The following is a 24,889-nucleotide window of genomic DNA, read 5'->3' as shown; positions in this document are numbered from 1 at the left end:
CCATGTAGCAAAGGACCGGGTAGTGGTCACTCTCAAGAGCTTGTATGGTGCGGCAGGAGACAGAAAGTTGCAGCTTCGCCAGCAAGAAGATGCCCAGTACATCGCTGGATGCATTGAAGTGGTAGTGTGTGGGTTGATCCGGTCCCAGAGCTCTGATGTCGCTTTCGTTCAGCCAGTTCTTGAGTTTGTTATCTCTGGAGTTTGGCGCTGTGGAATGCCAGGATGAGTATTTGGCATTCAAATCTCCACCGAGTACAGTCGGAGGTCCTCTCTGAAGTAGTGCCACGTAGTCTTCTGCGCAGAAGTCCCGGCCTGATTTTTTGTATGCTACGACTATGGTAAGGTTGCCAGCATTGGTGATTAGTTGAATTGATGTTGATTCTACCGAGGAGTTTTGAGGGTCAGGCAGCTGGAAGTCGCTTAAACCTTCTCGGAGGAGGATTGCAATTCCGCCGCCTGCAGTTTGTCCAGGTCTATCGGTGCGGAAGACGGTGTATCCGGGAACCGTCCATTTGTGTGTGGGAAGCAGTTCCGTTTCGCTGAGTAACGCAGCGTCGACCTTGAATTCTTCAAGAAAGGGCAGTAGTTCTGGGGTCTTCCAGTAAAGACCTCCATTTGCATTCCATGTTGCAAGTATGAGGCGAGGTGGTAATCTGACGTATCTAGGCATCGATGATATTAAGAGCAGCAAGTACCTTAGACATTAACGTCTGTTGTTGCAGTAGTAGTTGTTGGATCGCAGAGGTGACTGCGACTAGCGACTGGATGGCAGTTACCAGGTCTGGTTTATCAGCAGAGGGAGTAATGGCAGGCGTGGATGTGGGTCGCTGAGTTCCTGATAGTTCTGGAAATTCGACCTCCAAGCACTGACGCGGAGCGCATGAGGGCCTCTGTGATGGCGCAGAATGTCCTGTTCCCCAGGGGTTTTTGCGCCCTAGAGTCGGGATCGGCGCAGGAGCAGCTGTTGCGGTAGCGTTTGTCGGCGGCTTCTTTTGAGAAGCTCTCAGCTTCTCTAGATGTCTCTTGTAGATGGGGCATTTATTGACATTGCTGGGTGTTTGCCGTCGCAATTGCAGCAAGTTACAGTTGTCTTTGGGACCTGGCATTGCGAGCCGTGGTGTGGGCCGGCGCAGGACCAGTAGCGTGGTGAAGCGGTGCAATGCACACTGGAGTGGCCGAATCTGTTACATCGATAACACATTTGTGGCCGATCATGTTTGAAGGGTGAGAGCCGAAGATTGACTGGGCCAACTTTACTAAGTGCTCCAATCTGTTTCGGTGTCCACTCAGCGGTGTCCTCTCCGCTTTCTCTTTTTCCCCTGTGAGGAGGGGCCTTACGGAGACGACTGGAATGCGTTCTCCCTCAAACAGTTCCTTAACATATTCTAAGTCGAATTCTGCTTCCATACCTCTCACGAGGAATGAAGTTGTGCGCCTTCAGGTAAGGCGTACGATGATGCTTCTGCCTGCTCTTTGGCTAGCAGCTCTTTTAGGGCCTTCTGATCCTCAATGGTATCAAGGTGGACTCTAGTAAAATCACGCCTTATGTCAAGGTGAAATTCTCCTTTTACCACAGACTTTATCAGTTCAATAGACTTTCTGTAGTCTGAGATTCCATATATCAGGAACGGAGGCGGACGTTGTCGTCGTGGGGGACGCTTCGGTGCAGCAGGTACTGGAGGCAGGATGGTTGCGTCCGGAGTTGGCTCATTAGATGTCGAATCTTCTACGATCGATAGAGCGTTGGACTTATTGTCCATTACTTTTTGCTTAGCAGGCTGCAGCGTCGGCGGAGAAGTGCGGCCTCTCTTCCTCCCGTTCCTCTGTACCGGTATAAAAGCACCGGAAGGAACGTATGCATCAGTGGTTTCCATGTGGTCCTGGAGAGGGCCATTTTGGTCCTCATAAGGGCCGTCGGAGGCAGTATGTTGACGCTCCATGGATGCAGTTGATGCAATAGGTGGACCTCTTGGGCAGAATAACATGAAGCAGAGGCCACAAAGAGGGCCGATGATGAGGATCTTAAAAGGGCCGTTGAGGTTTCCTCCATGTTGACGGAGTCTGGTGAGTCGGGGGAATCATACGATGGTGGCGTCGTGTTGCTGTGGCCATGGGGCAGGTCCTTGGCTGCCATTCGGCTGCTGTACGGCGTCGGATGGCCGCCAAATGGTGTCTTGGTGTCACAGCCAGTTGGCCGAGATGCCGCAGATGGTGAGCCGGTGGATACTGTGGCCGCCATGGAATCCATGGCGGCCGGATGACTCGTCGGGGAGGGCAGGGAGGGCTTTATGGGGCCTAACACCCTAGCAAGGGGACCCGGCCGTGTCCCCCAGGCGTGCAATGAGTTAGACTATAGTGCCTGGGGTAGCGGCCGAGACAACCTGGAAGTGTCGCTTTGCGCTGAGGCACCGCCTGGAGGTGACAACCACAGTGACCGGGTTCGAAAGGTAGGTACGAGCCCAGTCAGCTGCGGCCCCCCGGCGCCCCTTTAGCGACGGGACTCTGGCGTGATGTCTGTGCTCCCGATGGAAGCGGAGTGCTGTGGCGTGGTGTAATCCAAAATCGTTGTCCTAGAAGGCAGGGTCAAGTAGGTGGCGAAGGTCCAGACGGGGAGAATCGTAAACGGTGGCGGAGTCGCAAGAGAGCGGTGGCGTAGATCAGATTAAGCTATCGGTCTCTAAACCGGCCATTTTAGGAGGTGGGGGGATCAAAAGTGATGATGATCCTCTGCCCATTGAATTTAAATGTGGGATTTTCGAAAGTAGCACCAAGCAGCTGCAATGATTTAACATTACTTGTGCCCATGTCAAAAACTGTGCACACAACTTTTAGCCCGATTTTAATTAATGAAGCCATCACTTCTTTAACCAATTCTGCTATAATAGCTGCAGGTGTTGATCCGTGACTAAGGTAAAAAAACAGAGGCTGCTTCCATCTTGTCCTTAAGCCACGAATCATGAAAACCAGGGCTTGCTTTGCAGCAATACCCTTTCGCCCCTGGCTCCCTCGGCCCACATAGCCCGTAATTTCATCTTCTGTGTCATCATAGAAAAGATTGGGTCTAATGGCCATCTCATCAAAAAGTAAGGAAAAGAATTTGTTATTTCCGTTTTGAAATCTTTTGACCACAGATCCTAGGTGCGACAGCACATCCTCATTTAGGCCAGTATTAAAAGGAATGGTCTACAACAAACTTCTCAGGGTGTTCTTGGCAGGGAGAGGTATGAAGTTCTTCAACAGCCTATATGCCATAGGGCTTTTTTTATACAAGGAGAGAGCCATGATTTTTTCCTCATTGCTCCATCTACTGCCCTTGGGCTTACTCTGACCCTGCCTTAAAATAGATTGTAGGAACAACAGGGCCGAATAGCCTTAAGAAGTCACTTTTTCTAACATGTGCAAGGCCTCTAAGGTCTTTCTTGTGCTGGGCACAAATTTTCCTAAATCTTTGTATCTCCTTACGGTTCTTCTTTAATTGACCCACCATATATGGTGAAAATAAAGTTTATAAGCCTTTTCCTAGGGGTCAACTGCTGTAAACGTGATATCCCTATGCCACGAAGAAGTGATTTCTTCGTTTTCCATTTTGGTGTTGGAGGGCAAAATGATGAACAAGGAGTGGGAGATAATGGAGCTGAATGTGTGGAAGTTGAAGGTTCAGGTAGTAGAGGAGTTGAAGCAGGAGGAGGGGGGGAAGAGAAGTGAGGCTGTCAAAGTAGGCTGTGGAGTAAGTAGAGGCGAAGAGATGGTTGGCAAAGAGGCTGATGAAGTACACGGAAATTCGATTGAGTGTTCAGGGGGTTCTGGTGTAAAAGGTGGAGGATAAGAGAGGGAGGGAGAAAAGGCTGACGAAGACGATGGCAAATCAGTGGAGGGTTCAGGTGGCTTGATGGCTAAGACAGGACGTAATGATATGATTATCATCGGTAGCACTTGTTGAAGGAGAAGGTAATGTGTTTGGAGGAAAAGAATCAGGAGGTGGTTCAGGGGGAAAAAGAGATGGGACAGCAGATTGCAGAAGTTTCCCTGAAGTAGGGTGGGTGAATGCATTTACTTCAAAATGCTTCACACACACTTGGCAGCTGTTGTGCAACTTTTCCAGCTGGTATTTGTCCAGAATGGGGTTCAGGCAACATTTCTTCCTTTTTTGCGACGACAGTTGTTAGTATAAAACACAAAGCAAATAATTGCTACATCCGAAAGGTGTACCTAATGAGAGTTACGTAGGAATTCTGTGGGAAAACAAAGTTTAAATTTTATTCACCAAACCGTTCATTCAATTGTACAAAGTATCACCGGAAAGCAGCGGTGCTATGTCGGTGGTTCACCCATTGCTTCCACCGTAGTGGGTTTAGTTGATGTCTTCCCCAACTCCGACTGAACTCCAAGGTGATTCCAACAAATTCCTATCATGGACAGCCAATGATAAGCCCATGATTCCACGTCTGCGATCGCTTTCCTTTTCATTGAGTCTGGCTCCCTGTAAACATCGAAAATATTAATTAGAAATAAATTCGCAATATCAGAATCTAAATCGAAACATGGAGACGTTACGTGGTGGAATTACTCCATATTCTCTTCAGACCCAACGTACGCACAAGTGCATCTCAATGTTTTTATATTATAGTCCTTCAAGACTGAATTATTGTCGTTTAAACCTGCCACTGCGCTCCTTTGTATCTTTTAGTACATGATTCTGCCACTACATGTCCCACGTGTTTTGTTTTGCATTCGTAAAACAAGATGGATGACACAACGGCAAGCTATTCGGCGGCATTTTTGTTTCCCACCCAGCTCCTCCCTGGACCATTGTGGAGGTAATAAAAACGACGAAAGGAATTCCTTTCCCCCAATAACCTTAGCGTGGACTCCCGGGCATCATCTTCCTCATTTCAGGATCTTTCGTCTTCCCTTCTCATCTTTCACAAACTTTTCCGCCACCGAACGACGGCAAGAAAGATGAGTGTGCGTAGTCAAGTGTTTTCATTAATTGTTTAAAATTAAAAATAATATTTATTTATATTATTTAAATTGAAAATTAAGGATGACAATATAGTATTCTTGGTGAGAATAATTACCTTGTATTATCGTAATGCATAAAAATATTGTCTCGAAATCCCAAGGTGCACGCATGTGAACCATGCTGTAAAATGTTTATTAATACCCAAGTATTTATTTCAAATTTCACTGTGTTGTCATTTTTTCCATCCACCATGATTATGAAAGGTGCTTGAAACATTAATTAAACTGCCCACAGACAGATAGAGAGCCCTGCTGCACTCATGGCTTAGGAGAGGCTATTACTAATGAAAATCACTTCGTTATTCCGCAGTTTATTTCCCTAACAAAAATCGACATCCCTATAACATTCAGACGACATTATCGACATTTATGGTTGCGTCTGTTTGCCTCGGCTAAGAGGGGCCTGAGCAACCCAAGGTGGAAGGCGCGGTTGCGGGGCTCAGGCGACTGGTTTCGGTGGAAAGTCTGGTTGCCTCGGCTAATAGGACTCATTTGATTCTATGCCCCACGACTGACCAGTTCCACCGGTGGCGCGTCTGGTTGCCTCGGCTAATAGGGGCCTAACATATAACAGCACGAAGTGTCAATGTTAATCCCATTTATGTCGCATGATTATCTGTCAAATATCCAAGGACTTTCCAAACAATCTTGCAGTGATGTCCAACAGTGGACGTGGATGTTCATATTACAGCATGTCATGGATATCTTAACGTGGAAGTTCATATTACAGTGTCATGGTTATCTTCACAACATCATGATGAGTAGGTAATGGGTGTCTATTATGTTTTTGGTAATCCCAAGACACACAAACCTAACAATTGTGCCCCTCAATTCTACACTGAATATATGCTACTTTATATGGACAATGTTTGGAATCATTATTTTTAATATCACGATTATTACAACTTGGATATCTATATAGATAGATCAAGAGTTGAAATCACTCGCGAAAAGTTACGTTAGCGAAAATTACAAACGAAAATTCACGTTAGTGAAAATTACGAATACAATAAGGTTAAAGTACGACGGGTGGATATGATGATCGGATATGAAGGTGAAATTAAATGAAAAGTGAAAATGGAGAAGCTGAAACCACGTTAAGTATGATGGGTGAAGTTAATGAACAATTTATGTGAAAATGAAAATTCTTGAAAAAAGCTATTTAAAGGTTTAGTGAACCATAACCGTCCTTCGACCACTCAAAAATAAGAAAAGCATCACGACAAACTCAAAGCACGAATTCACAAATCAACTAAGACGCCATGATGGTGTTGACCAAGAACCCTACATAAGGACGGTAATGTCCTATCTGAAATATGTTATCAATGGCTGCGCAAGTAATTCAAGTTCCTACTTTGGCCGCTGTGGCGCCGCCCACCGCATGCGAGGCTGGTAGCAGACGTTACAATAGGGAAACAATGTTATTTTTCAATTTTGTTTAACCAAATTACGGCGAACAATGATGAGTTTACCAATTTTTCTGATAGGATGAGTTAGATAATAGTCATATCTCTATTTGATGGGATGGAATAAACCCAGATGTCTGTGATAGTACAGCGAAGTGAAATTATATTCGCACCGGTGCCATCCGTAAGAAACTGTTTTAACTGTCTGAAAAAGTCGCAAATCCGCCAATGAACCTCAGGTGCACGATATAATCAAGGAAGGAAATCGATAAATGAATGTATATACAAGAAATTTGCAGCATGCAAGTCTGTTCGCCATGATATCTTGACAGAATATTTCGAGAAAGCTCAGGTGATAGTGCAGCCTACCGACACATTTGAAACATGGCGGATCTTTGTTTACAATTTTTCGGTACAAGCTGATGACTTTAAACCATTATCTCGGACGCTATACAGACATGGAAGCGCTCACATTTTAGGTATGTATAGCAAATGATTGATTTAACCCTCGAAATATAATGTTTACGTTGTGGGAGCAGTGATTAACTTTACTAATTTCTAATTTTACACTCACATTACACTACGTCATATGAATACATTACGAATTTATATTTATTCCTTCACTTCACGATTGAAACAAATTGCTTCGATATCACTCATTAAAAAAGAGGTATACACGGTCCATAGGTATCCACGATTGAATAAGTAAATGGTTCTGAAATCAAAGTATACTTAAACAACTGCTCCGCTACGCAAGATCGATGCATTGTATTTGAAAAATTTTCATGCATTCAGTTCACTTTCTACGTAACTTCAATAATCGCTGTGGCCGGCAGAATATAGAATTAAAACGACAATACCTTAAACTTTCTTACCGTCATTGTACTAAAAATACCTTAGCGGGCATTCTTTCACGTACACAGACAGCATCGCCCATTGAAAATACAACACTCTCACCCTCACTGATGCCGATATCGGTGCGCACGGATTTTGTATCAAGCAATACTATTTCTTTCATCATGGGTACTAACCGAACACTTAAAACGACTTTAACCGTCCAGTCAGTAACCAAACTTTCACCATTCATTCAATAACCGGGTACCCGGGTACCCACCCTCTACGCATCACTTGGATAAGCTCTTATTCAGCCGGCTTCGTGACAAATTATATCAGTGAACCCCAACGATCACGTGGTCAGGTAGTAGGCAGCCTTAGACTCATTAGTTGGATGCCCTTCCCCCCCCTCCCACCTCACCTGAACAACAAAGAAGCAGAACGATCGTGAATCGTTAGGTAGGCAAGAGTTACTACGCACCACGCCGAGTGTGACTTTGTTTTCCTTATTCAGCAGTCCCAGCCAAAGACTGTCTCCAGTTCGTAGCAATAAAGGTCATTTTAGTTTCAATGTAGCAGGCTAAGACACATTACGTGGATGGCCCTCCCCCCCACCCACCTCACCATGAACAGCGAAGAAGAACGATCGTCAGTCGCAGTCAGTCGTAGCGTTGTGTTCGAGTTGTGCAGATGCTTAGGCAAGTTTTCTAATAGCATTACAAGAAAAATATAGTGAACCAAATCTATTGTGAAAGTGAGAACAATACAAAAATTATTAATTTACAAATAAATAATCGTACATATATATCAATGAAATGGAATATTCATCAAGTTTTCGACGGTAGGTGTGATTTCCTTTTCTTAATTTCGTGTAAATTTTTTTGTATTTCCAATATTTCAAAAAAATAGTTCATAACAAACTGAATATTTTTAATAGAATCACCCGTTCTCAGAGAAGAGAGCATTTAGATGAAATACTCGAACCAGAGGAATCTGATGACGACTACGTGTCGGATACTAACGACAGTGAATATTTTCCAGAGCCTGAGGTGGCAGCTTCGGATTGTGATGATGCTGGTAATTGACATTTGAATTCTCTATTGAGTACGGAAATAATTGTGATGTATTATATATTTAGTTGTATATATTTTGTATATTATTAGGAGAATGTGATGAGAATGCAGTCGACGAAGACGATGAAGATGAAGAAAGTGAAATAGAAGGTACGATGAGTGGGCCAGGAATGATATCAAAAGATGGTACTCAGTGGGCTGAAGCATCAACGAGTGAACATCAAGTTGGAAGGCGTAATATTGTGCGAGAAAAATGTGGACCTAATAAGAACACTAACATGCTGTCAAGTCTTGACACATTCAAATTATTCTTCTCTCCGGAAATGGCTGATATCATTATACGTCATACGAATAAAAAAGCAATCTCTACATATGCAGCATATAATGAAAAAAATCCAGGGAAGAAACAATTTGTGTGGAAAGATCTAGATCTTCAGGAATTTTATGCATTCCTGGCTATTTTGATAACCTCTGGCGCCAATAACTCGAACACTGACAATGCAAAAGATATGTGGCAATCTTACTCATATCCACTGTATCGTGCAGCTATGGGCATCACCCGCTTCTGGAACATCCTTCGTTTCATTCGATTTGATGATTCCAATACTCGTGCTCACCGCATGGAAAGTGATAAAGCTGCTCCAATAAGAGACATTTGGACAATGCTCAATAGTAATTTGGCAAAACATTATAAGCCAACAGATCACTTGACAATCGATGAGCAGCTTTTTCCATACCGGGGTCGAACTAAATTCACTCAATATATTCCATCTAAGCCAGCTAAGTATGGAATCAAAGTATGGTGGATATGTGATGCTGAAAATTCGTATCCTTTCACTGGACAGATTTACACTGGAAAATCGAGTGCCGGGCGCGAGAAAAATGTTGCTGAGAGAGTGGTCAAAGACTTGGTGGCACCGTATAAAGGATCTGGAAGAAATATTACAATGGACAATTACTTCACTTCTCTGCCATTGGCAAAATTTTTACTGTCCTGGGATTTAACAATTGTTGGAACGTTGAAGAAAAATAAGCCCTACATTCCACCAGCAATGGCTGCCTCGAAAACACGAGAAGAATTATCCACTGTGTTTGGCTTTCATGAAAAAGTGACGATGTGCAGTTATGTGCCAAAAAGAAACAAAGCAGTGATAATGCTATCATCAATGCATCAGGATGCAAAGATTGGTGATGCAGCAAAGAAAAAGCCCGAAATTATAGAGTTTTATAACTGGTCAAAAGCTGGAGTGGACACGATGGACAAAATGCTAGGCAGATACACTACCAAAAGATCGACTCGAAGGTGGCCTCTAGCATTTTTCTATAATATCCTTGACATAGCCTGCCTTGCATCATATATTCTATATTATATGAACAATAAAATGCTTTCGAAAAAAGGTTATGAAAGGCGATTATTTTATCGGCAACTGGGCAGAGAATTGTGTACTCCTTCCGTCGAAAGTCGTTCGCATTATGCACAAATCATGAGGCACTTCACAACCAAATTGGCAATTGAAAGTTTTTTTAGTCGAGCTATAAATCCATATGCACAGCCAAAAGCATCTGAATCTTCGAAATCCCCGGTACAGTTTGATTCAACCGGGAGGAAAAAGATTACTGGTGTATGCCATGTTTGTCTCCGAAGCGAACTCAAAAAACGTCGCAAAACTCGAAAATCATGTTCTGTATGTGAGTTCCCTATTTGCGATGAACATTGTATTTCAACAACAACATGTGGAGAATGTGTGAAATAATTAAATGTTGTTATTTATAATAATTCGATGCTTGTTTTTTGTATGGAACTGTGTTATTACAAATAAAAGAAAAATAAATAAACGGAATTTTGTTTTTCCCCACAATATTTTAATATTGTTTATAAAAAAATTGTTTAAACTAAGTTAATAACAAACAATATTGCTGGTTCTTTGCTAAAAAGTAAAGTTGTGTAAATAGTTTTGTTAACGGTCTCAATAGTGAGAATAATCCCGGCTTTCATGCACAACAACCTTAGTGAGTACCCGGGTACCCGGTCATTGAACGGAGGAGGTATCACGTTTAATAGTTAATAACTATTTTTGAGTAATTGATTGCAAAATATTTTGATGAAAAATTGGCGTCAAAATACTTCAGAATTGGGGATCTGGCTGGCCATAAAAATTTTTTAAGGGGAGGTTATTAAATTCAACCTGGGAAACTGAAATGGATACCCGGGTACCCGGTTACTGACCCGACGGTTAAAAGATTTTCTTCATTTTAAGATCACCGAATACGTACCTTGCATTCCAACGGAATAAACGGGCAATAAACAGAATGATTTCTCGAGACAAAAAGAAATTTAATGAATTACTCATCTTGAAACAGCATACATTGCACTAGAACAAGGCAAAGTCTTCATACTTGCAGCGATATATCACAATTTTACCCTGATCCAGTCTATTCAGTAATTCAGAGTCTTATCCTCGCAAAGGCAGTTGAAGTAACACACGAATAATATCAAAAGGCAAACATTTACACTTCAACAATCGTTTCTAAAAACACTGAAATTATAATCAGCAGAGAATTGTATCACACGAACTCACAATCACAACACTCGATCATTTTTTCTCTACGAATGACCTTTTAATCGTTCCACATGTGATTTTAAGCCACAGAAATGTTTTCTCACAACATAAAAACTTCTGCGGAAGTCGTAGATTCGTAGCGAACACTAAAGCAATTGATGTAAACATGTCACGCTAAAAGATACACACCGACACAATAAAATCAATGCTGTCACTACTGATCACAAATTAAAATAATTATACGCCTAAATAATTAATTATGTGATATCTTCAGGGCGAAAGTGTAGGTCACACACTCAAAAACACATTTGCAAACACGGTAAGTGCTAAAGCGCAATCCTTCCTTGGAATAGCCTTCATCCATTTCTCAAGCTCGGACTCCATCTGAAAAAGTATCGTAATACCCTTTTAAATTTCGATATTTATTAAAATAATGAGAATAATGAGACTTAACGCACAAAATTAGGAGCAAAATGACTTCAAATTTTCATGCAACCGCAATGGCGGACGACAATGACTCACGTGTACTTACTTTGTCTTTAAACAACCTCCTGATCTTCACACCCTGAAGTTTATTATTCACGATGATAACGAATATCCAGGGATCCATCAACATTGAGAGACATTTATATTATATTATCTCAATCTTTTTCCATCGCCACCGAGTGACTTGGAGACATATTATTTAATAAATCCACAAAATCGTCGAATAAATACCACTTATCCAATAAAACACATTATGCAAAGTTAATTGCGTAAGTCGTAAAACATTTTATTTATAGCAGATCGTTAATTAGAGCGAATGCATTAACATAAAATGGGATATGAAGCAGCCGTCCAAACTGAGCAACTTCACGGCAACGTGTTGCCGTCATGTTGCTATCATCCACGGCGCAACGTCAAAGGATAAACTGTTGCCGCTACGTTGCCTTGGACGTTTACATAAACGTCGGAGAGTGTGCTAGCTGGGATGTGACGTTAGTTTTACAACTCTTCGTGAATTTTTCAAAAAGGATATCATCTTAACGTTGACGGAATATCCATCGTATCGAATATTAGATATCCGATGGATATCGTCTGGTGTTTGGGTTAAAAAGTAGAACCGGTGTTGGCCATTATCCAGCACATAAATATCAAGGCGTGCGGGAGGAATATTAATATTTCTTTATCATAAGCACGAAACCTGTTGAAGATGGTGCACCAAAGCAACTTCAAAGTAGATGTACAGTTCAAGTTGGTATCAACGGTCTCGTCCGTAACGTCAACACGGATTTGACGTAATTCGTGCCTCAGTCCCGCCAAACTTTAAGTGCAGGCATTGATAAGACCTCGGATTTCTCGTTTATGGAGTCAAAAATCTCGTTTATAAGGTCAACAAAATCCGTCTCCAAGCAACAAAGGGCTCTACAAAAGAAAATCGCCGATTTATTTCAGCAGTAGGACTTCATTGAAACCTGCTTGTAACTTTTTAATGTCATTAACATACTGTATTGTGCCTAAACTTAAACATAATAGGTACTGTATCCGTTGCAAAAAACCATTAATTTCGACGGCTCTTTTGCAAAAAATATGTGTAGCACAACATCATTGCTCAAAAATGTGGATGCATTTACACCAATGATCTCAATGGTGTGTGTATTATGTTTCATAAAAAATCGTAAGTATTTATTTATCCCATTTATTATTCATCAGTTAGTTAAATAAAACCTTTATGGGATCTTTGGGCCCGAGCCTCTCCGTCCGGCCGCGCCACGACCCGACGTACATCCCTTCCGTCTTTTTCTCGTTAAGTGCAGCTCCCGAGAGGGCGGCGTACGAACTGAATGATGGGATCACACTTCTTGCGGCGTCGTCACTCGAGATGAATAACGTTACGTCGTCCGCGTATGCCGGTAACGTGATATATGCGTCTTGAGTTGGAAGTGGAAAACCGGCAATTCTGTTTTTTAGGGTGTGGAGTAGTGGTTCTAGGGCCATGGCGTAGAGTTGGCCGGAGAGCGGGCATCCTTGCCATATGCCTCGCTTGAAGGGGATTGGAGGAGTCAGAGTGTTTCCGACCCTAACGAGGCACGATGCGTCGTTGTGTATCGTACGTAAGGTTTTTATGAATTTTTCACCAAAGTTCATACGTCTCATCACTTTGAATAGAAAGTCGTGGCGTACTTTATCGAACGCACCCTTTTGGTCTAGACCTAGAATGGCGAGTGGGGAGTTAGTTTCGTTTGCGTATTCTATGGTGTCTCGAATTAGGGACAGGTTGTCGAGGATCGTTCTGCCTGGGACGCCGCACCCTTGCTCCGGGGATACCACCTCTTGTATTACTGATGATAGTCTCATAGAGAGGGCCTTCGCTATTATTTTATAGTCCGTAGTGGTGATAGTTATTGGTCTCCAATTCGTCAAGTGCGTTCTATCTCCTTTTTCATGAATTAGATTGAGAACGGCCCATCTGCTTGTGATTGGAAGCACGCCTCTCTCTAGGCTCACGTCGGCCATGGACGCGAAGGGCTTCGCGAGGAGGGTCCAAAAGCAAGGTTCTTAGAGTAAAGGTTGCCTCATTCGCGACTCGGGCTCCCATTGGCTTGACGTCACTGTAGACCCAACTTCCAGCGCCATTTCAAATTCTAGCCTTTCCGCGGGCGTAACTGCTCACCGCAGCAGTTCTTGAAGTTATCCTCTATCGAATACTATAAGCCGAATTTTAAATTGAATGACTATTTATGAAAATAATAATGTTAAGATTTAAAAAAACAGATAAATTCGTGTACTCAGACGCTAGAATGCCCTGATTAAGCGATGAAATGGGAAGGTGTGCGAGTTAATTCCGTGTCCACAATTCCGTTCCGTGTAACTCTCCGTCCTGTAACCCTCAAAACACTGTTTTCCTTGCTACTTCCGCAATATAATTTAATCTTAAAATTTAGATTAAAATGGCTTGCAGGAAATACGCAAAAAACGAATTAGTTGCTTTAAAAAATTACACTGCCGCCACTTTTTTAATAGAAATTATGCCCGTTTTCATTCCTCACCGGGCTTTGAAAATATATATAAGACAAAGAAAATTATACAAGAAGACTTTGAAATCCTTTACTTCAATGGGAAGAAAAAATAAGCATTTAGTTTGGAAAGAGTAGCAAATTTACCGTCATTACCATTTTCAAATCATTCGTAATAGGAATTCAAAGTGATCATAAGTTAAGCAATAAATAATACAGATGGAACGGAACTAACTTCAGTATTATGCTAAGAGAAAAAATAACATTGTCCGGTAAAATAATTTCTAGAAATGGAAAATGAACCACCAACAATTGCCGCTTTCAAAACAGCACCCTAGTTGCCCGCTTGATTGGAGAACAGCCTTAAAATCAGAGGACTCTTCACTATCTTAAATCCCACAGAAAGTTTCCGCTGTAGCATTTGGTCAAAAAACCCAAAAGAAATATGTTTTATGGCACCAAAAATCACTGCAAGAAAACAAATTCGATATTTTTAAGCGAAAATTGCTGGAACAAAAACTTACATTAATGCATATCAGCTATTTGGTCGATTAATAGTCTGTTGTAGAAATTGAACTCCACCGTCAAGGTTCATTTTGAAGAGGGTATTAATAATAAAACTCAAGAATTTATGTATTTACTGAACAATTCTTTTAATCTTTTTGGTGGCACTACCAAAGTTGCTCTTCTTTGTTACATTTTTTTTGTTTAAATATTTAATTCTTATGAAGACCCTCTGCTTGGCATAACATTTAATAATTGCTTTGTCCAAGTTGGAGACACAGCACAGAGCATCGGTAATTTTTAACACAATTTTTTTGCCCGGAGGCAATGTACCGCCAGTGACTTGGAGGAATTTATTTTCCAATTTGGTAACTTCCTGTATGAAATCAGGAGATGGTTGCACAAGGCCACCATGAGATAAGTGAACCACCCAGGGAACTAAAAACGATTCACTACTACCTTTATTTTTCATCTTATGGGTGTAAATACCTAAATTAGGATATCTCCCCATGAATTTTCTTGCGACCCAGCCAGCTAAATAACAGAGGGCATCAGTGGATACCTCAGGTACTTCTGATTCCAGACAATGAGATTGTGGGTTGTCATCACTGGGCTCAGAATCACATGTAATATTTGCCAAGCAGACGCTTCCCTCACCATCGACCCTCTCACTAGTATTGACATTGGTCTTAGTCAGTACCTGGGCTAGAATATACTCCTCATCGCAACCCTCTTTAGTATTTGTGCCACACTGCACTGCACCAGCATTTTTTCCCAGGACAATCATCCTCAGGCGATGCAAAGCCAACAATGGTGAGGGGTGATCATTCATTCCTCCCCTGGGGGTCGATTGCGTAACTTTCCGCTCAAGAATTCCGCTGCGGAATCGCCGCCATATTGGAAAGATTCCGCGCGGAATTTAACAATGCGATTGCATAACGCAAAATTCCGATATTTTAATTCCGGTCGAATCGAAACAATTCCACGTAACAAAAAGCCACGGAATCAACAACGGAATTGTTAGAAATATTAAAATGGCTGCTAGATTGATAGCTGCGGTGATGATTGCGGAAGAAATGGAGCGCGAGGGAAGACAGAATCTTGTAATCATCAGGAGGAGATTACGAGATTCAATGAATCCTTTTGATATAGCAGAGGAAGAATTCATAAGGCTATATAGGCTTCCTCACGAAGGCGCGAGGCGATTGATTGAGGCAATAAGCCCCCATTTGCAGCAGCCACGAAGAATAACAAGAATTCCCAAAAGTATACGGGTGAGTAATCTTGATTTTAATTTTTGAGAAAAATGATACTTAAATATAATTAATGCGGAAAAGATTTAGAAAAATATATAATCGATGCAAAGAGGCAAATACATGAAGTAATCATCGGCAGATGATGTTGAATCTCAAAAGTGTTTTCATTAAATTAATGCAAATGTGAGTCATATATATATAGTCAATGTATTGGAAAATCCGAAATGCACGTGGCACGTAATATAAATAGTTTAAGTTAATGTCGATACACACAGAGACACAAAAAAGAAACACTCACATTGAATAAATAAACTTGAAGCTATCGAAGCACTTCAGGCTTCTTCGTCAGCTGAAGAATGAATGGTGAGGAAAGGAGAGGGTTGGAAAAGGGAAAAGAGGGGTAAGGGGAGAGGTGTATGGGGAGGGGGAGTTAGGAATAGGGGTTAGGATGCAACGTTCAGACCCGGAGAGCTATTGGCTTGAAAGTGCCAAATGCACGCCAATTCGAGGGTGTGGAGGTTGAGGGCGGAGTCGGTGGGAGGGAGGGAGGCAATAATGGATACTATGTAGCAATGATTGAAAATGGAATCATGTGAAAGACAATGTGTAGGAACTGGTAGAGAGGAGTGGGGGGAAGATGGACAACAGGAGGCGCGATGATTGTTAATTCTGAGATTGAGAGGGGTAGTGCATAGGCCAATATAGAAAGCAGGGCAGAAATTGCAATGAAGAAGGTAGATGATGTTGGTGGAAGTACAAGTAGTGGAGGGGAAAATCGGTAGGCATTTAAGCTTGGGGAGAAAAGAGGCAGGGGGTGGAGAGAATATCTTGCAGGTTTTACACCTGGGACGATTGCAAGGTGAGGGTGTGGAGATAGTGACTGACTGCGACTTTTGGAGAGGGCGGGTGGCTTTAAATATGGTGTTTAAATTCGGTGGTCTCTTAAATGTTATCCGAGGAGTGGACGGGAAAATCTGAGAGGTGGACTTGTGTTTGGAAAGGATGGGGTACAGGTCCTTCAATAAGTTTTGTAGCAAATGAGCACCAGGGAAGTAGGTTGTGAGCAGAGGAGAGCAATGTTTGTCTGCGCGGGGTTTATTGTGAATAGCCGGTTTTTTTCTTATTTTGTTCATCAAGAGTTTTTCAGGGTAGCCGCGGTGAAGAAGAGAGGTGTGGAGTTTGGAGAGGAATTTTTGAAGGTCTTCGGGGTTATTACAGATTCTGTGTCCCCGGACAGAGAGGTAATAAGGGATGGAACGTTTGGTGTGTGGTGGATGGCAACTGCTGTAGTGAAGGTATTGTTGTTTGTTAGTAGCTTTGATGTGAACCGATGTTTTGAATTTGTTATTATCTGAAAGGTGTATGTCCACATCTAAGAAGTTGATATTGGTTTTGGAGATGGAAGAGGTGAAAGAGACTGAGGCAGAAGCGTTAAGTGAAGAAACAAAGGTATTGAGAGAGTCGATGTCATGAGGCCAGAGAATGAAAATGTCATCAATGTATCTGAGCCAAAGAAGAGGTTTTAGGGGGTAATTAGTGAGGAAATTTTCTTCAAACAGGCCAAGGAAAAGATTTGCATAAGAAGGGCTAAACCTACTTCCCATGGCGCAGCCGGATATTTGCAGATAGTAATTATTGTTAAAAGAGAAGGCATTGTTGGTGAGAATGAAATGGGAAAGATCAAGAAGAAAATCAGTGCTAGGGTTTTGAGGAGTGGGTCGTAATGAAAGATAGTGGCGGAGAGCAGCGAGTCCCTCAGAATGAGGGATTGAAGTGTAAAGTGAGGTTACATCAATAGTGGCCATGATAATGGGCTGATTGGGGGGGAGGGAAATGGAATTGAGTCTAGAAAGGAAGTCATGGGAATCTTTGATGTATGATGGAAGGGACTGAACGAAGGGTTGGAGATAGAAATCAACAAAGGCCGAAATGCGCTCCGTAGGAGAGTTTTGAGAGGAAACTATGGGGCGGCCTGGGTTATTCGCTTTATGAATTTTTGGAAGGATGTAGAAAGATGGCGAAGTGGGGTGATCTGGTAAGAGAAGGGAAATGTCTGACTGGCTTAGGCCCTCGGAGGGAGCTTTTGTTTTTAGTAGGGCATTCAATTCTGTGTGAAAATGAGAGGTAGGATCTGATGAGAGAGGGGAGTAGGAGGAAGGGTCTCCTAGTAGTCGGTTGCACTCTGATATGTAGTCGCTGGTGTCAAGTACAACGACAGTGGAGCCTTTGTCGGCCGAGGTAATCACTATGTTGGTTTTTTTTTTGGAGTTTTCTGATGGCGGCGGACTCCGAGGGGGAAAGGTTTGGCGGCGGGTGGAGGGAGCGTAGGAAAGATTCACTCGAAGCCCTAGAGAGGAGACAGTTGATAAAAATTTCAAGCGGGTGGTGGGGAGGAAGAGGTTTGGGCTGGTGAGAGGAAGGGGAGCGGAATTTGAGGAGGGCATTGTGAATACCCTCCGGCGCCTGTTGTCTTGTGTGGGAATTCCAGAAAACCTTCCACCGAAGGTTTCGGCAAAAATGCAAAATGTCCGTGAGAAGAGTGGTGGGGTTAATCCTAGGCGTTGGGGAGAAAGAGAGTCCGCGGTTGAGGACAGAAACCTCGGCGGGGCTGAGCTTAGCGGAAGAAAGGTTTACCACTTGCTGGTCGGTGGGTTCCACTGGGTCCTGGTCGTTAGGGTCAATTGGCATAGGATCGCGCCGAGGAGGCCGGGTTGAGCGCTCCGGGGCTGCTATGGGTCGCGGCGGAGGTGGGGGTGGAGGGGGGAGTTTAAAAAGTGTGGCCAGGTCTGGTTTGGCGCCTATGAGAGGAGGGGGGGCTTGTGCGGGGGGTGAGAGACGCAGTGGGAGGGAAAAGCCATCTCGGAAATGTGAAATGCATAGGGAAGAGAGTTTGTGCAGTGAATTCTCACGTTTCTTCTCGAGTGTTTCTTCTGCTATAGTGAAGGTATTGTTGTTTGATAAAATTAATTTCACTCTGTTCTCCTCACCTTCTTAAGGAAGTTAACACGATTCTAGTTTCGGCGCACCTCTTACTCGAGAAGAAACGTGAGAATTCACTGCACAAACTCTCTTCCCTATGCATTTCACATTTCCGAGATGGCTTTTCCCTCCCACTGCGTCTCTCACCCCCCGCACAAGCCCCCCCTCCTCTCATAGGCGCCAAACCAGACCTGGCCACACTTTTTAAACTCCCCCCTCCACCCCCACCTCCGCCGCGACCCATAGCAGCCCCGGAGCGCTCAACCCGGCCTCCTCGGCGCGATCCTATGCCAATTGACCCTAACGACCAGGACCCAGTGGAACCCACCGACCAGCAAGTGGTAAACCTTTCTTCCGCTAAGCTCAGCCCCGCCGAGGTTTCTGTCCTCAACCGGGGACTCTCTTTCTCCCCAACGCCTAGGATTAACCCCACCACTCTTCTCACGGACATTTTGCATTTTTGCCGAAACCTTCGGTGGAAGGTTTTCTGGAATTCCCACACAAGACAACAGGCGCCGGAGGGTATTCACAATGCCCTCCTCAAATTCCGCTCCCCTTCCTCTCACCAGCCCAAACCTCTTCCTCCCCACCACCCGCTTGAAATTTTTATCAACTGTCTCCTCTCTAGGGCTTCGAGTGAATCTTTCCTACGCTCCCTCCACCCGCCGCCAAACCTTTCCCCCTCGGAGTCCGCCGCCATCAGAAAACTCCAAAAAAAAAACCAACATAGTGATTACCTCGGCCGACAAAGGCTCCACTGTCGTTGTACTTGACACCAGCGACTACATATCAGAGTGCAACCGACTACTAGGAGACCCTTCCTCCTACTCCCCTCTCTCATCAGATCCTACCTCTCATTTTCACACAGAATTGAATGCCCTACTAAAAACAAAAGCTCCCTCCGAGGGCCTAAGCCAGTCAGACATTTCCCTTCTCTTACCAGATCACCCCACTTCGCCATCTTTCTACATCCTTCCAAAAATTCATAAAGCGAATAACCCAGGCCGCCCCATAGTTTCCTCTCAAAACTCTCCTACGGAGCGCATTTCGGCCTTTGTTGATTTCTATCTCCAACCCTTCGTTCAGTCCCTTCCATCATACATCAAAGATTCCCATGACTTCCTTTCTAGACTCAATTCCATTTCCCTCCCCCCCAATCAGCCCATTATCATGGCCACTATTGATGTAACCTCACTTTACACTTCAATCCCTCATTCTGAGGGACTCGCTGCTCTCCGCCACTATCTTTCATTACGACCCACTCCTCAAAACCCTAGCACTGATTTTCTTCTTGATCTTTCCCATTTCATTCTCACCAACAATGCCTTCTCTTTTAACAATAATTACTATCTGCAAATATCCGGCTGCGCCATGGGAAGTAGGTTTAGCCCTTCTTATGCAAATCTTTTCCTTGGCCTGTTTGAAGAAAATTTCCTCACTAATTACCCCCTAAAACCTCTTCTTTGGCTCAGATACATTGATGACATTTTCATTCTCTGGCCTCATGACATCGACTCTCTCAATACCTTTGTTTCTTCACTTAACGCTTCTGCCTCAGTCTCTTTCACCTCTTCCATCTCCAAAACCAATATCAACTTCTTAGATGTGGACATACACCTTTCAGATAATAACAAATTCAAAACATCGGTTCACATCAAAGCTACTAACAAACAACAATACCTTCACTACAGCAGTTGCCATCCACCACACACCAAACGTTCCATCCCTTATTACCTCTCTGTCCGGGGACACAGAATCTGTAATAACCCCGAAGACCTTCAAAAATTCCTCTCCAAACTCCACACCTCTCTTCTTCACCGCGGCTACCCTGAAAAACTCTTGATGAACAAAATAAGAAAAAAACCGGCTATTCACAATAAACCCCGCGCAGACAAACATTGCTCTCCTCTGCTCACAACCTACTTCCCTGGTGCTCATTTGCTACAAAACTTATTGAAGGACCTGTACCCCATCCTTTCCAAACACAAGTCCACCTCTCAGATTTTCCCGTCCACTCCTCGGATAACATTTAAGAGACCACCGAATTTAAACACCATATTTAAAGCCACCCGCCCTCTCCAAAAGTCGCAGTCAGTCACTATCTCCACACCCTCACCTTGCAATCGTCCCAGGTGTAAAACCTGCAAGATATTCTCTCCACCCCCTGCCTCTTTTCTCCCCAAGCTTAAATGCCTACCGATTTTCCCCTCCACTACTTGTACTTCCACCAACATCATCTACCTTCTTCATTGCAATTTCTGCCCTGCTTTCTATATTGGCCTATGCACTACCCCTCTCAATCTCAGAATTAACAATCATCGCGCCTCCTGTTGTCCATCTTCCCCCCACTCCTCTCTACCAGTTCCTACACATTGTCTTTCACATGATTCCATTTTCAATCATTGCTACAAAGTATCCATTATTGCCTCCCTCCCTCCCACCGACTCCGCCCTCAACCTCCACACCCTCGAATTGGCGTGCATTTGGCACTTTCAAGCCAATAGCTCTCCGGGTCTGAACGTTGCATCCTAACCCCTATTCCTAACTCCCCCTCCCCATACACCTCTCCCCTTACCCCTCTTTTCCCTTTTCCAACCCTCTCCTTTCCTCACCATTCATTCTTCAGCTGACGAAGAAGCCTGAAGTGCTTCGATAGCTTCAAGTTTATTTATTCAATGTGAGTGTTTCTTTTTTGTGTCTCTGTGTGTATCGACATTAACTTAAACTATTTATATATATATATATATATATATATATATATATTATTATTATTATTATTATTATTATTATTATTATCTCTCAAGGTGTGGGAATTTTTAGTTTCCAAGCATCAAATCATGTTAGGTAATAATGTGCTTCTAATTACTCAAAATTGCATCTCAGAGAGGATTTTTTTTCCTTCTTTTACTATAAATGAACTAAATTATAGAGCATTTTTGTTATGCTCTCCAGTCCTTGAATTTATGAGGTAATCCTTATACCCCCAAAAGGCTAGATATTCTGTAATGGAATCATTAGCCCGATGGTAGCTTTCTTCGGACTTTAACCTTCTCAATAATTTCTTTTTTACAGAAGGCAAATAGTTCACAAAATCTACTTTTCCTCTAAAATAAAGTGTTACATCTTGATACACTGCTGATTTGGCTAGAGATACAAGAAAATTTGCTAGCCTAACTCCCTTAGCATCAAATTTTTTTCTGCCTTGGTAACCCTGAATATAAGAAAAGTAGCGGTATTTGCTCTAATTCAGTCAGTGATTTTACTGATTTTACGACAGCCTTCCACATCGAGCGCGTTTTACTACATAGGAATGTCAAATGCCAGGCTGTAGCCTCTTGACCAGGGCACCAGGGACAGGCTGATGTCCGAATTATTCCAATCCGGTGGAGGAACACACCATCCGCCCACGCACCATGGCAGAGTCTCCACGACACATCAGCGTCTAAACCAAGGGTTGGCCACCCTCTGATTCCTAACCATTGCACATTTTCATCAGTTTCCTTCGATTTCAGAGGCCATGTTTCAGAGCTTTTGATATATAATGTTTCTTTGTACGCTTTTCGCTTGACTAAAGGCAATTTCATAAATAATTTGTGTATCTTGCTGTGAAACACGAAGGTTGGCATTAAATCAGGGGGAGGCCACCCAGTCAAGCGAGGTCGATCAGATCCTCTATCATTACTTGGCATCAGGGGCTGTACATCAAAAGATTTCCAAGACTCTAAAAGGGAATAGTAATAATTGTCACTTGTTTGATTAAGGTAGATTGTTTTCGCTCCAGAGAGGAGAGCGTAAGCATTTCCAGTGCCCGAGGTTGCTTCCATTCTTTGCAACGCAAGAGCTCTCCAAGGGCTGATATCCTTTTCTAATAATAGACGTTGTGCTGTAAGGAATCTAAATGCCATTATTTTTGTGGTCAAGTCTACGAGCCCAAGGCCGCCTTCGTTAATGGGTGCAGTCACTACATTTGCACGAAGCCAGTGCTTCCTGCCATTCCACACGAAGTCAACCAGTAAGGATTGTAGTCTCCTCACCATGGCTGATCCCGGGGTAAAAACCTGAAGTACATGCCATATTCTTGGAGCAATAAACTGGTTACAAGCCAGTACTCTCCCTCTCAAGGACATTGAACCGGTTCTCACTTTCCATCTGTTCATTGTCTCTTTTAACTTCGTAGCTATTTCCTCCTCAACTTTAGCATCTCCGCGTATGGGGTCAGTATCAATCCAGACACCAAGGCATTTCGAACCTCTAGTCGACCATGCAACGCCTAGAGGACAGTCTACCCGGGTTTTCCATCGACCAACCCAGAGACCGTTACATTTATTGAGATTTAGCTTAGCACCCGAAATTTTTGAAAAGGCCTTAAATATGCTTAATACCTTATTGAAATCGCATTCCCTTGTGATGAAAATATTAATGTCATCAGCATAGACGCTACATACAATTCTGGATTTTATAAAATTCCCTACTTCAATTGGTTGCAAGTGAGTTTTCAGCTTTCTGATGAAAGGCTCAAAAGCTAGAGAGTAGAGCTGACCTGACAAGGGACAGCCCTGTCGAATCCCTACTTTGAATGGAAAAGGAGCAGTTATGCAATTAGCCACCCTGGCCATGCATTCCGCACCAGTATACAAGGTCTGTATCATATTAGTAAAAGAAGAACCAAAACCACTCTTGGTAAATACCCGAAAAAGATGTTGATGATTGACTTTATCAAAGGCCTTTTCCTGGTCTAAGGATAGCACAGCCAGAGGTTCACCACTTTCGTTATAGCATCGAATAATGTCACGTGTTGTCGAAATTGCATCGAATATCGTTCTGCCAGGCACACAATAGGATTGCTCGGCGGATATAATTGTGGAAATTACCTGAGACAACCTATTGGATAGACATTTCGCAATGATTTTGTAGTCACAATTTGTGATTGACAAAGGCCTTAGGTCATTTAGTGTTTCAACATTTTTTATCTTGGGTATCATTACAAGTAAGGCTGTAGATGTAGATCGAGGCAATTTTCCACGTGCGAAGCTCGCATTCAACATTGAGAGAAAGGGTTTTTCTAATTCCCTCCAGAATTTTAAATAAAACTCTGTTGTTAAGCCATCTACTCCAGGGGATTTGTTTTTCTTGAGACTCCTGAGAGCGTTAAATAGCTCATTGGGTTCTAGTGTAGCTTCCAAGTGGAAAGAGTTATCTTCCTCGATCACATCAAGAGTAGAGTAAAAATTATTTTGACTTGAGACGTCTTCAGAGATATTTAACTCTGAGCCAAAAACATTTTTTAAATGTGTATGCAGGGTAGCCGCCAAAATCTCTGGGTCTTCAACCCACTGCCCATCAATCTTTAGTTTCTGGATTGGCTTTGGTTGTGTTCCAGAAGCCCATTTGGCTAGGTGTGTCGCTGAGGGCGTGTCATTCGTAATGATGTTTTCCCAACCGGCTCTTGCCACAATGGCTTTAGCCTCACGAGTATAATAACCTTCTTCGGTCTCAGCGGATAAGTTCATTCGTAATCCTCTTTTGTAAGTAACAGCATGCTCTTTTATCTCCTGTTTGAGAAGCTCCCAAGCTACGCATGGATTTTTATGGACCTGTGTGTCTGCTATTGATTTGATCAAAAGCTTTGCATAGGAGCAGTATTTATCATTTTCAAGCAAAGCATTATCAAATCGCCAGTAAGGAATATGTTTCTTCCTATCTGAAATAATGAGGCGCATTGACACAGCTCTGTGGTCCGAAAAGCTAGATTCAATGCATATTTTATGCACTGACTGCACTCTGGTGTCCGTCATATAAAATCTATCCAACCTTGATGCAGTATGTACACCTCGGTGATAAAAATGGGTGAAGCCAGGCTTATTAGGTTTAAGTCTTCGCCAAACATCCACGAGTCGATGTTGATTAATCAACTGCCTCAATTTTGAGACATACCTAGCATGTGTCTCTATTCCAGATGATCTATCTATAGAAGGAGCCATGGTACAGTTAAAATCTCCTCCTACCACAACCCAAATGTTATGGTTTCTTGATTGTGAATAGGCCGCCTCTATGTACCTATTCACCTCATGTACCAGCTCTACTGCACGGTCTTGATCATGAGGCCCATAATAAGTCACCAGCAAAAACGTATGACGTTCTGGATACGTTATGGTCATACATAAACCCAGGGCATGACCTGGGAAAATAACCTTGGTCGAAAGAGAGGATATTCCAATATTATTTTTAATCGCAAAGGCAACACCGACATGAGGAATA

At 42.9% G+C, this 24,889-nt stretch overlaps 1 protein-coding gene across 1 annotated transcript; it reads left to right on the top strand.

The window, feature by feature from the left end:
- The first annotated feature begins 3,604 nt into the window (after positions 1-3,604).
- On the top strand, positions 3,605-22,647 carry LOC124171174 (piggyBac transposable element-derived protein 3-like). Its single transcript, XM_046550342.1, has 4 exons — positions 3,605-3,727; positions 8,216-8,339; positions 8,426-9,607; positions 22,553-22,647. Exons 1-4 carry the CDS (start codon positions 3,605-3,607, stop codon positions 22,645-22,647), a joined length of 1,524 nt encoding a protein of 507 aa, XP_046406298.1.
- Positions 22,648-24,889: the final 2,242 nt, after the last annotated feature.

This window comes from Ischnura elegans, chromosome 1 (genome assembly GCF_921293095.1).
Source record: "Ischnura elegans chromosome 1, ioIscEleg1.1, whole genome shotgun sequence".
Classification (NCBI taxonomy): Eukaryota; Metazoa; Arthropoda; class Insecta; order Odonata; family Coenagrionidae; genus Ischnura; species Ischnura elegans.
Note: the sequence above shows the minus strand (reverse complement) of the source record. Positions and strands in the feature narration are given on the sequence as shown.

Coding starts and splice junctions, on each gene's coding strand:
- LOC124171174 (XM_046550342.1), top strand. CDS start 3,605: ATGATGAACAAGGAGTGGGAGATAATGGAGCTGAATGTGTGGAAGTTG. Junction 3,728..8,215: donor CTGTCAAAGTAGGCTGTGGA/GTAAGTAGAGGC, acceptor ACCCGTTCTCAG/AGAAGAGAGCATTTAGATGA. Junction 9,608..22,552: donor CACGATGGACAAAATGCTAG/GCAGATACACTA, acceptor TTTGTGGTCAAG/TCTACGAGCCCAAGGCCGCC.